The sequence below is a fragment of the Rousettus aegyptiacus genome, unplaced genomic scaffold (genome assembly GCF_014176215.1).
Source record: "Rousettus aegyptiacus isolate mRouAeg1 unplaced genomic scaffold, mRouAeg1.p scaffold_m13_p_16, whole genome shotgun sequence".
Taxonomy (NCBI): Eukaryota; Metazoa; Chordata; class Mammalia; order Chiroptera; family Pteropodidae; genus Rousettus; species Rousettus aegyptiacus.
In genome coordinates, this window is record NW_023416291.1 from 35,441,580 (window position 1) to 35,453,890 (window position 12,311).

General features: G+C 38.8%; 1 protein-coding gene across 19 annotated transcripts in view; it reads left to right on the forward strand.

Moving 5' to 3' along the window:
* The window catches only part of HNRNPM (heterogeneous nuclear ribonucleoprotein M), a 37,408-nt gene that overhangs the window by 7,644 nt on the left and 17,453 nt on the right, over nt 1-12,311 (forward strand). For 7 of the 19 annotated variants that reach the window (XM_016163050.2, XM_016163053.2, XM_016163057.2 and 4 more), the window contains exons 2-8: nt 611-780; nt 8,117-8,169; nt 9,075-9,082; nt 9,167-9,260; nt 10,342-10,533; nt 11,216-11,369; nt 12,202-12,251. In XM_016163050.2, the coding sequence (XP_016018536.1) occupies nt 611-780; nt 8,117-8,169; nt 9,075-9,082; nt 9,167-9,260; nt 10,342-10,533; nt 11,216-11,369; nt 12,202-12,251 (721 nt within the window). The remainder of the gene's footprint in view (nt 1-610; nt 781-8,116; nt 8,170-9,074; nt 9,083-9,166; nt 9,261-10,341; nt 10,534-11,215; nt 11,370-12,201; nt 12,252-12,311) is intronic. The other 12 variants (XM_016163060.2, XM_016163054.2, XM_016163061.2 and 9 more) reach the window with 4 other exon arrangements.

Genomic DNA, 12,311 nt, shown 5'->3' on the forward strand with positions numbered 1-12,311 from the left:
AGCACTTCTTTCTTGAATAATCTTGTGTGTGTATACCACATTTTGTTTATTCCACCCATCTGTTGGTGGACACTTGCGTTGTTTCCACCTTTTGGCTATTATGAGTAATATTGCTATTGGTGTGCAAGTACCTGAGTCTTTGCTTTCAGTTCTTCAGGGTTACATACCTAAGAGTGTGATTGCTGGGTCGTATGGTAATATGTTTTAACTTTTTTAGTAAATGCCACACTTTTCTGTAGGTCCAACCATTTTGTTCCATGAAATCTTATAAATCTTCTCTTTTCTTGTTACTGTCTTGGAATTAAACCACCTCAGGCAGGACTTGGCCTCTCACTCCCATTTCTGTTAGAGCCCCATAGGAGTGTGTAAAGGCCTAGGAGAGTGCGCTTTTCTTGGGAATGGTTTCTTAATAGTTGGGTTTAAGGACTGCATTGCTGCAGCTTTCTGCTCTGTGGAACATTTTAGTTTGAATGTCTCATCAAAATCAATATTAGTCTTGTGTTATATGTAACTGTGTGTGAAATTGTAAACCTAGCAAATCCAGTACTGTCTTTCATATTATGCTAACATGGATTCCTCTTTTTTTCCCCTCTCCATCTTTCGAATTTAGTGAAGGAGAACGACCTACTCAGAATGAGAAGAGGAAGGAGAAAAACATAAAAAGAGGAGGCAATCGCTTTGAGCCATATGCCAATCCAACCAAAAGATACAGAGCCTTCATTACAAACATACCTTTTGATGTGAAATGGCAGTCACTTAAAGACCTGGTTAAAGAAAAAGGTAATGGTACTGGTGGTTGAGTAGGGTAAACAGGTTGGTGTGTCATCTTTTCTGTGGCTAATTCTTTGGTTATTTTTTGTTACTGGAAGCTGTTCGGGTAGAGCATGTGTTCTGTCCAAGCTTGAGAGTTAAGCCCCCAACCCACCCTACTTTTTTTTGTGGTCATGCACCTGTGTGTCAAAAAGAGTGGTTTTGTATGGTCCCCTGGCCTACAAATGATTTTACTGGCTTAATATGGTTAATACGGCTTCAGTGAAGCTTGAAGGGAGCCTCTTTTGTGTTAAGGACATTTAAAAAAATTTTTCATATTAGGTGAGAGAGGTTTTTTTCTTTTCTCTCGCTCTTTTTTAGCTTTTTAATTCTGGTGGGAAGGTAGTTTGTTTAAATTTTGTGGATGTCTTCCTGGGATCAAAATTTGGTAGCTGGAACTTGTGCTGCTGAGATTCTAAATTATAAAACATTAGCTTGTGTTTAAACTGTTAGGCTTTTCCCCTCTTGGGAAAAGCACTTAGATCGGCAATTGGAGAGCTCAAACTAAGGTAATTTTGCTGTGTATTGTGGTGCCTTCGCACATTAGTCACAGCCCAGGTGTCCAAATTCAGGCCTAGGGCAGGGGAAGCAACTGAAGCTCTGCTGCCACCAGGAGGTCCGGGGAGGTTGGTCACCCCCGTGGTCCTCTGCCTTGCCCCCTTCTGTGAACACCAGGTGTGTCCTGTCTTTCCATACTCTTGTTCTGCTTCTGTCTTCTTTCCTTTCCTGATTCTGGCCCTGCTGGTGGCACTCAGGGCTAAAGAGATTGCTCAGCCCTGGTTCAGACAAAACTATTGATAGAGAACAATTTGTCTTGAGGTCTCCCCTCACCCCCAATCCCAAGGGAAGCCTAGACTCAAATCCTTAAATGAAGTCGTTTTGAAGGACTGAAAGGTATTGGTTTTCTGGAGCATTCATAATGAAAAGAGATTTGAGTTTGATTTGTCAAATGATTAACATTTCAGTGACAGACAGATGCCACGTGGATAGGCCATTTTGGTATGTGTACTGGTGCTCCCAGCATTGGGTTTTGAAAATATGAATGGCCCACTGCCATCATTTTCCCATCACTTGATTTGACCATGAATATATATATATATACATGCCAGAAGCACTAGGCACCGTGAATCTCTGTACAGTTAATGTATGCTGCTCCCATGTAGTATTTCTCCAGATAACACGGATGGAAAAACGTTCTGGTGTGAGATTTGTTTTCCTGGCTCGATCAGCCAAATCATTCCTGCCAATGCTCTTAGGGCAAGAGTGAAGTTTCTTCTTTTTGTCTGAAGGGCGTGTCATGTGGCATCCCAGATGCAGTGTTCTTGGTTTTTGGGACTGCTGCTTCAATACAAGCTTAGAATTTCTGTACAGTACAGTTGGGTCTTATTCGAATTAGTTTTTGGAATAACCCCCAAATTTGTGTTCTCGTGATTTGGTTGAACCACTGAATCGATACTTCCATTGATAATAAGGTATAGTAGTTCCAAGAACCAGGAATGTGGCTTTGAAAATGCAACTGTTAGAATTTTGTAAGAGATTGCAGGCCAAATTATTTTTTTCATTTTTAGGAGTGTGTGAACCAGTTTTGGGACATGATGGATAAAATAGGTGACATTTTTACTGCTTTACCATTCAGTAATTCAGTTTTGGAAGCCTTAAAGCTGGTAGCAGCAGCAGCCATGGCGTTTCTGGATGTAGAAGCAGTTCACCTCAATTTCCTATTTTGCACTGTATTAAGTGTGGAAGCCAGCCTGGTGGTTTATTTGGATACTTCCAAACTGGTTCTCATATTCCCCTGGCATACTGCTACGAATGCCCTGGCTCAGCCCTTTCAGTGTATTTTTGGTGGTGTAATTTAGAATTACAGGTGTGCAGTAAATCAGTTATTTTTAACAAACCTCAAAATGTTCTTGTTTAGAGCTCCCCCGTACATTAATTACTTTGCTGCTTAATTAAATTAATAGTCTATTGGATAGTAGATAAAAGGATTCCTAAGAGAAAGGTAATCTTTTTTATGGTAATGCTTATATTCACTATGGCATGCTACCCTGAACATGCCTGATCTCCTTTGAATCTTGGAAGCTAAGCAGGGTTGGGCCTGGTTGGTACTTAGATGAGAGACCACCTTGGAATACCAGATGCTGTAGGCATTTAAAAAAAAAAAATGCTTACATTAAGTATGTGAAGTTTAAAGAAATTTTCTGTTTACCTATGTCTTTAAGAAATGTTATTTTTTTCATCGTGAGGTTTTCAAGATATATTTTTATTCTTGTCTTGGTATATATACCATGAATAGGTTTAAATGGTTATTTGAAATCTGAAATATTTACTTGAAATCTGTTGCAAATAAGTTTTGTTTTCTGAATTCTTGTTATATGCAGGGAAAAATTGCATAAATAAGCACTCACATGCTAAAAGTATGAGTCTCAAGATAATCTCTAGAGTGGACAAAGCAGAGATTTGAGCTGTCATAATCCAAGCACTCTTTATCAGACTGCATTTTAAGAGTTGATCTCTGATGAAATCGTCCTGTTTCAGAAAACTAGTGGAGCTAGAATTAGTTGTCTTTAACTTAAAGATCTGAAAAATGTTTTGTCATTGCAGCACTAATTGTTGCCTTTCAGAATTAAAGTAGTAGCTTTGAGATGGCAAGATGGCAGCTTTTCTAAGGCTGATCTTAATCATGCCTGAGATTGCCTTACTTGCCCGATCTTTTCCTCCTCCTCGGATACCAAGTGTATATTTATAGTCTCTGTCTTTAATTTTAGCATTAAACAGCATTCTGGGAGATCCTACTATCTATGTTAAGGAGAACTGGTCATCTTTCCCCTGGCCTTTTCCACTAGATGGGATCCCAAAGCTTGTTTGGTGCCCAGCTTTTTGGTGGCACTTTCTGGAAATCTGCACTGATGATTTTAAAGAGAAACAATGCATTGAGAGCTTTGTTGTGGTCTGAGGCAGGCTGCTTTTTTACCGCTCCTCCCCCCCCCACCTCCATCATATAAGTTAGGGACATGGATTAGTTTTCGCAGCCCTTAAATCATTTTCAAAAGTTGATATGCCCGTTTCCCTGAATTTCCCCCTTCCTGCTCCAAGTGTCCCAGTGGGACAAGGGAAAAGTTTCTATTGTCTTTCCTTTTGAATGTGCTTGTTTTTGAATGGAGGTCTTAGGTGGAATGGATGGCTGCTCTGAATACCCAGTTGTTGCTGGATTGAAAAAAAAATCGAGAGTAAGTGTAATATGAAATTTGGAGATTGCCAAACCATGTTTGAGAGTGACTTAACAGTATCACAGATATCTAATTTTCATTACTTAACTATTGGGATACACATCTTAAAGGGTTTGTCCATAAGGACTAGGAGAAAAAGTAAGATTTCTGTGAGCAGAAGGTGATTTGGCGGGGGGGTGGTGTTTGAACTTAGTTTTGTGTTACATTCCTGAGAATACCTGTGTGGGTGAGGAAAGCTGGGTGGGAGGCTTATTGTCCTGGCCGTTCTAACCAGGGAGCCCGCAGTATCGAGGTGGGACAGCTGCAACCAAGGCAGGGCTGAGCTGCACAGCAGTGAGTAAACACCGAGCAGTTTGTGGAAAGAAGGGGAGGTCAGTGAGTAGTTTACCCTCCTATCAATCCCAAGTTTAGTAGCAGTCAATTTAACTTGTGTAAGCAAAGTGCTTTAAGCACTTAATTTTTTTTTTTAATGCATCACTTTTAAGTAAATTTCAAATTTCCACTGACAGAAAAAACTAAGGCTCAGAAGGCACTGGTAGTCCAGTAGAAAATCTCCAGTGATTCTGGGAGATAATCTTCATTGCACATCTATGGAGCAGAACTTTACTTTCAGTTTCAGCAAAATCCCCACCCAGTCTATTTGGCTCCTTCAGATTTTTTTCTTTGTTTGAATTTCAGCTTGCCTTTTGAAAAAGCCTGTTACGCTAAGGCATTCATATCTGTAGGTACTTGGGTTGAACCCCAACAGCGTAAGCCTGCTTGGTTTACTTGGCGGTCTTTGGTCTAGTTAGAGAAGTGGTGCTCTTTTGCTGTTGCCACAGAGTCAGGTGCATGAATGGGCTCAATCCTTTTCTAACTTGTCCATAAATCAAGTAGTCACTGTGTAGAATAATTATTTTGCCATGTTTTGAGTTGCCTATATATTAAAGAAACAAGCTTTCCAAATTCAACTCCACATTTATTCTGCGCAGCCTTCCATTATAGCGGCTTCCTTATTGTGAGGTGAAAATAACATGTTCTGCTTGTGGGTCTCCCTCCCCCCTTTTAAAATTATAGGCCTTTTCACATGAGTTCTTGTCAGTAAAACTGGTTTCTGTACTCTCTCCATTTTTTTTGTCCATTTCAGACTTGAGCCGTAAATGAGAATGTAAACAAATAACTCTTTGTAGTAAAAATATATGCAGAAGTATTAAATCAGAGTAGCCTGTGACTGCCTAAATTCATTTTGAGTTACTCATCTACTTATCCTCATGATGTGTTCTATTCTTGAGGCAATATTTTTAATAATCCATCTAAATGTTGCTTAAAAATGGTTTCTTGGAGCATTTTAAAATAAAGGTAGGTGGAAATAGTGGGCATTAGATTTTTGAAAGTCTTAGTTTTCTTTATGTAGATATTTTGATGTTTAAGTTGCAGTAGAGTTTGTCTCAGCAGCCTCCTCTTGGGTTTCCATCCATATTCAGAAGAGAAGCGGAGCAGCAGTTATTTTCATTGATACCTATGAATTCCATTTCTGTGATACTTGATCATGCCAATTTGTGAATTCAGCCTTTCAGTCCTAATCCTGTGATCTGGTCTGGTTGATTGGCTCTTTTAAAGTTCATTTCATTGAATTTGACTAGACTGCACCATTGGCAAATTTGCCTTCCAAGTTTTGTTAATAGTTGTACTAACTCTGTTAAACAGTTCTTTAATATTTAGAGCTAAAAGAGAAGTGATTGTTTAAAGGCTTCATTGTTATCTTCCTGTAGGGAAGTATAAATTAGCAACTATTGCAGATCCTGTGGCACTGATTTGCCTACATCTCTGCATTGAGTGTTCTCTCAGGGAAGAGATCGCAATGTTACGGATATATAAGGAGCATGGTTATTTTTTATGATCCTTGGGTCATGCTAGAACCATAGTGACCACCCAACATGTCTAAACTAAGAGGATGGTTAGTTTAATGTGATTTTTTTTGTTTTGTTTTGTTTTACTAAACTACCATTGGAGGGGGGTATTTTAAGCAAATTTTTGGTGCAAAGGATTGAAGTTGGGTGTGTGTCACCACTAGAAGGTAATTAATCGTGAAAAGTCCTTATTTTAAATTTGGCTTTTTGTTATATAACCATGGAAAAATGTTTGGTTGGGACTTACTTGGTTTCTAGGTTGCAGTGACAGCTTTTTGATGAAGTGTCTCTATGAGCACAGACTAGAAACTGTCCAGATGCAACAGTATTTGAATTTTGATAACATAGTTACAGCTGTCCTTGAGATATTGTGATTATTTTATTTATTTTTAAGGTTATTAGGTAGTAGTCACGGCTCCAGGAAATAAACTTGGGGTCTCTCTTTACTGTCTTGACACTACTTGGCATTTTCATCAAAGTGGAAACAAGGGCTCTTGGTCTTCAAATGGCTGCTGCTATTGAACTAAATGGCTCTTAACATGGCTTCGGAAATGGCCACAACTTTTTGGAATTGCATTACTTTTGTACGGGTAAAATAAAGCCAATTTGTATGCTGTCCCTTGTCTGTGATCATTTTTCAGTTCGTCCCACAGGAGTACATACTCCACAAGTTAAACTGTACCAGACCTTCTTATTTCCTGTCTTTATCTCTTTGCACTGATTCTCTATCCTTCCTGTTTTGTGCAAAGTGCCTGTTGGTTAACATTTCAGGAAAGGATAAGGGATGCAAGGCTGTAGACTTAAACTTTGAACACTTGCCTTCTTTCTTTCAACTGCTGTGCAAACATATTACTAATAAATATGACTTTCAAATTATTTAAAAATTATCTTACATTTAAATCTTTCCTTGAAATACTAATTTTGAGATCCTCATAATATTTATCATATCCTTTAAACAAAGGAATTAAGATAGGCAGGACTTGTTGAGGCCATTAAGAGGGTTATTTTTACCCTGGTACTGCTAAACCAAACTTAAAAACTGCATTGGGGAATGCTTGGCTTTACCATCATAAAAATAATCCTTTAAAAAAAATTTTTTTTTTTCTGAGAACAAAAGCCCTTTCTTGGCTTTGGAGAACCTGCTTAGAGAATGTTTTCTCCATGTTAACACTTTAGTTTTCCTGTTTTCTGTGTGCCATCTTCAAGTTCAGCAGCCATTTTGGTGGTTGTCTCCATGGATTCTAACATCTGGTCTGGGCGGTCATGAATTGGCAATCCAAACCTAGAGGAAAATCTGCGGGAATATTTTGAAATGCTTTCATTTTCCCGCTTTGGGTAGATTAGAATTATGTGAGTCTGTTTAACTGTTTAGATGCAAACTGAGCTTTAAATTTGCATTTATATGTGTCGAGTAATGGGGAGTTTGAGAAAGCAAGAATATAAAGCAGGCCTTAATTCACCGAAGAGAATCCAAATGCTGCCCTGGTGCTCAGGTTTTGTGATCAGATATTCAAATGTCTTCTGACAGTTGAGAGCCCAGTGATTGTGTGTAGGACCAGCTACAGAATTTGTGGAGCCCAGTGCAGAGTTTAAAAGCAGGGTCCCTTGTTTGAAAATTAGGAATTTGAAGATGACTACAGAGCATTAAACCAAGCACGTGGCCCTCCTGAGCATAGAGCCCCATGTGATGGTACAGGCTGCACACCCATGTAGCCTCCACACTGTATGTGTGCCTTTGAGCACATACATGTACACATCCTTGATTTAGCATTTGCACTCAACGTAGTGGCATTTCAGTTTGTGTGCTGTTTACCTACTTTCACCAGTAAGAGTGTATGTATCAAACTTTTCTTTCCCCAAAAAGTGTATCAGCAGACTTCCTTTCCTATAGATTTGGATTGCCTTTAGTCATGAATGAGAGTCCAGACAGGGAAATTGATATGGAAATCTGTGGAAATAGCTTGTTTGTGGTGGGAGGAAAATCAAGGACATGTTGTTAACAAGTTTCACCTACTTTTACTGCACACCTGTAATGCCTAGTTCGGTGGTTTAGAGAATATGGAGTGTTTCTGGGCTTTCTTATAAGGCAGAGGCTCCATACAAGGTTGCTGATGATTGTTCTAAATTCCCATTGTTTTCTTGGCTTTTCTCCCTTGGTTTATGTGTCGTCTGGAAACTGATTTGTAGTTGGTGAGGTAACATACGTGGAGCTCTTAATGGACGCTGAAGGAAAGTCAAGGGTAAGTGTCTGAGAGAATTTCTTCTGTGGATTTACTACTTGAAAAATGTAACTGTATGGTGGCGTGGAATCGAATGAAATCAGGAAGGCAGTGAGTGCTCATGTTATAGTAGCTATGTTTGATTTTGCCAAACATTTGAGTGGGGTGGGAGGGGATTTGCAAAAGGGAGTCCCGCTTTTCCAAATGGCTGGCCAAAGAGCTTTTTGGTATTCTGTTTGGATGCCCAATTTGGGTAACTGGGGACCAATAGCAGCATTGTCTCTTTGTTAACAGAGGAATTGGCTGTGTGTGAATTATGCATGGAATTTTAGCGGTGGTATATTAATGTAAAACGTGTGTTCTTGTTTAGAAAATGTTACTCTTGGTCGTTTGCTGAATTTGAAAGTTGTGTGAACCCAAGATTCCGAAAAGTTGCCTTTGTGCCAGTAAATTGTAAAACAAATATTTAAAATTTGAACGTTTAAAATTGGCCTAGTTTAAAGAGACAATAAAATATTGTCTGTCGTGCAATAGAATGGCTTAGAATAATCAAAAGGATGAGCTTAATTTATGGAAGGGATGGATTTAGGAGGAGTATGATAAGGACTTGATTGAGTACAGAGGGAAGCAGATCTAAAGTTTGTGTGATTTCTTGGAGAACCTGAATTTAGGTCTGCTTATTATAACTTCAACTATAGCGTAATGCTGGTAATGTGCAGGGAAAGGAGATAAAAAGGAGCCCAGCTTTCAATAAGGAAGGCTAGGCAAAACACTTCTGTCAGTTTCCCCTTAGAGGAGTTGATTTTTAAAAAAATTTTGTTACATAAATCATTTTTATTTTGTAACCATCACTGATATTTACTATTTTTTCTTTTCTTTTTCCCTGTTTCTTTGCTCTTCTGATTGGTCTGTGGCTTCTATCAAAGGGATGTGCGTAAGTATTGTCTAGTTACTTATTGGCAGTTGAGTCTTCTAAGTCGTAGGACTGGTTTCACTCATTTCCTTTTGACTCTTCTAGTGTTGTTGAATTCAAGATGGAAGAGAGCATGAAAAAAGCTGCGGAAGTTCTAAACAAGCATAGTCTGAGTGGAAGACCACTGAAAGTCAAAGAAGTAAGCGCTTGAAACACTGTGGATATTATTTGTAATTGTCAAGTTGTCCTGTTCGGAGTTAGGAAAAGACAAAAATAGTCCTGGACTACATTTTACAGAGCAGGCTAACCTGTTCTTAATGAAGAGGGTCAGTCACAGGCGTCAGTAGTCATTTTTTTTAGTAACTTTGAATTAGTGGCTGAACACATCCCGAGCGACTGCTGCTTGCTTTCTTAACATCTGTGCTCTGTTCTTAGACCAACCTGCCTCATTTTTCTCAGAAGCACTCAAATTAAGCCTGTGGTTTTCTATTGGTTCTTCAAAGGGTTCTGTACCTACGTTTTCATCCAGTTTGACCCCTTTTTTGACCCACTTTTTTTTTTCTTTTACATCTAATCCAAATCTTGAATACCTTCTCCTCAAAGAAGAGGGAGGTTTTTGGGTTGGTTTTGTCCCTCCATGACTTATTTTTACCTATTCTACTTGGAGGAGGAGTATTAGTATATTCAGAGGTTAGAGAGGAAAGCGTGGTAGGATTTAAGGTCTCATGTATGTTGAAGGTGATAACGGGAAAGGGCAGAAAGGTTAACAATAGTGCCAATACCAGAGCTTCACACACTCGTCCAGATGTCACAGGAGTCAGATGTCTGAATAACATGAAAAACGGAGTACCTTGGTGATCTAGAACTGTTTTTGCAAACTTTTGGAAAAAATCAGTGATGGTGTTTGCAGGAATTACAGACATCATTGAGCTAGTAAGATTTAACCATACCAAGCCTGCGAAGATCTTATTCCAATCTGGAAAGTTCTGTGTCAACTAACAGTGTCACCCTCCACTCCCCATTTATTTTTGTCCCCCCCCCCCCTTTAAATTAGTTCAATTGAGAGCTGAATTTCATACTCGTTTTTTTCCTTGTTCCTTTGGCTGGGATTCTTCCTGGCCTGGTGATTTAGTTCATTTGAATTTCTTGTTATAAATTCCGAGAAATGTTTTCCAAACAACCTCGCAGATTCTCGAGTTTGGGGAGTGTCACTTACTGCGTGGGCATGGTTTTAGTTGTCACTGAGTCAGTTAAATGTAACACTTTTGTGCTTGTTTTAGGATCCTGATGGTGAACATGCCAGGAGAGCAATGCAAAAGGTGATGGCTACGACTGGTGGGATGGGTATGGGACCAGGTGGCCCAGGAATGATTAATATCCCACCCAGTATCCTAAATAATCCTAACATCCCAAATGAGATTATCCATGCATTACAGGCTGGAAGACTTGGAAGCACGGTATTTGTAGCAAATGTAAGTAAATGAAACAGCATCTGAAGTAGAAAATCAGAACTTTATGAAATAATCTTGTCTGTGTGTTATAAAGTACTCATGTTTGTGAAGAAAAATTAGAGAGGGTTATGTTATTTTGCTCTGTTAAAAAAAAAAATAGCCTTGGGGTTGGGCTCTGTTCCCTAATGATCTCTGCAGTTATAAGTCATAGGCTTGACTGGTTCCATTGGGGCCATGTTTACTGAGTTTTGCTGGTGTTTATAAAAATGGCAGCTAAGTCTGCTTTCTTGGTGGGTTTATTTTGGCACGGGGGAATAAGTGAGCAGAGATTGTATACTGACACTTCCCTCTTGTGTCTAGGATGAATGGTAATGCCTTTGTCATTTGCAAAGGAAAATATTAAAAGAGTGGGTTGGGGAGGATGATGAGGATCATTAGCTGGGAAAGTTTTTTTTTTTTTTTTTTAATGTTCAAATATAAGCATTAATTTGAAATGTATGAGATAACTTCAGCTGTTCTTTTCAGAAAAAGAGGCAGTAAATAGCAGTTATGGCCAGGCTTCATAATCCTATTTGAAAAATTCCACTGCATTCGATAAGTTTTTTGACATTATTTTTCAAAGCACGTTGTGTTCATGTAATAAAAATGTTGTTTTTCTTAAGATGTCTACATTGAGATTTTCCTCTGCTTTCTCTTGATTAAGCTGGATTATAAAGTTGGCTGGAAGAAACTGAAGGAAGTTTTTAGTATGGCTGGTGTGGTGGTCCGAGCAGACATTCTTGAGGATAAAGATGGAAAAAGTCGAGGAATAGGCACTGTTACTTTTGAACAGTCCATTGAAGCTGTACAAGCCATATGTATCCTTTTATTGGGCTTTAACTCTTGGCGAATGGTTTGGCCTGAATGCCAAATTAGTAATATAGGTTTGTGTGGGGAAGTAGTAACTTCGTGTTTTACTATTTCTTGAGTGACTAGAGGGAATGCATTACTGTGGGATTTGAAAATTCTCCGGGATGGAATTAATTCCAACCTGTGTAGATAGATGGGCTGGTTAGCAAATAGGCATGTTTCTATGAGTGATCTTTTCCGATGTTTTCAGAGGTGTCTAGTTTGAAGGGAGATGTCTGAAGAAAGTTCCACTGTAGAGAAATTTGGTTGTCACTTCATATAAGTCTTTACATGAAGACTTATTTCTCTAGAGGATTGACATCAGTCTAGAAGAAACACTTTCTGACTAGGCTGCTTGCCCTGTAGTTATATCTTTGTAATCACAGTAGAGAATACCACACAGGAACACAGTCACTAAACTCAGGTGAGACTGTCATTAAGTATCTTATGCAGGAAACATGATACTTCAGAAATAGTAGGATACCTGGTCCATTAGACATGTACAGAAAACATGCCTATGCTTAAGAGGGTGTTTTGGTGGAAAGCATACAGTTGTATGAATGAATCTCCATGCCTAAAGAAATAAATGGAGGTTTACTTTTTCCCACCTTGAGCTTTATTCATCGTTTGTTTTATGCTGACTCTGGGAACAAATAGTTGAAAGTGTAGTGAGGAATCAGGATTGCTCATAAATTCACTGCTTAGAGGGACTAGTAGCAGTTGGATTATTTTTCTCTTAATGTATTTCTCTTCTATGTGTGTTTTTAGAATTGTAAGAAATAGCCTTAATTGTATTACCAGCTATGTTTAATGGCCAGCTGCTATTTGATAGACCAATGCACGTGAAAATGGTAAGTTAATAAGATCTCTTTCTCCAAAATATACTCAAGTCCAGGAAAAATATAGGATTT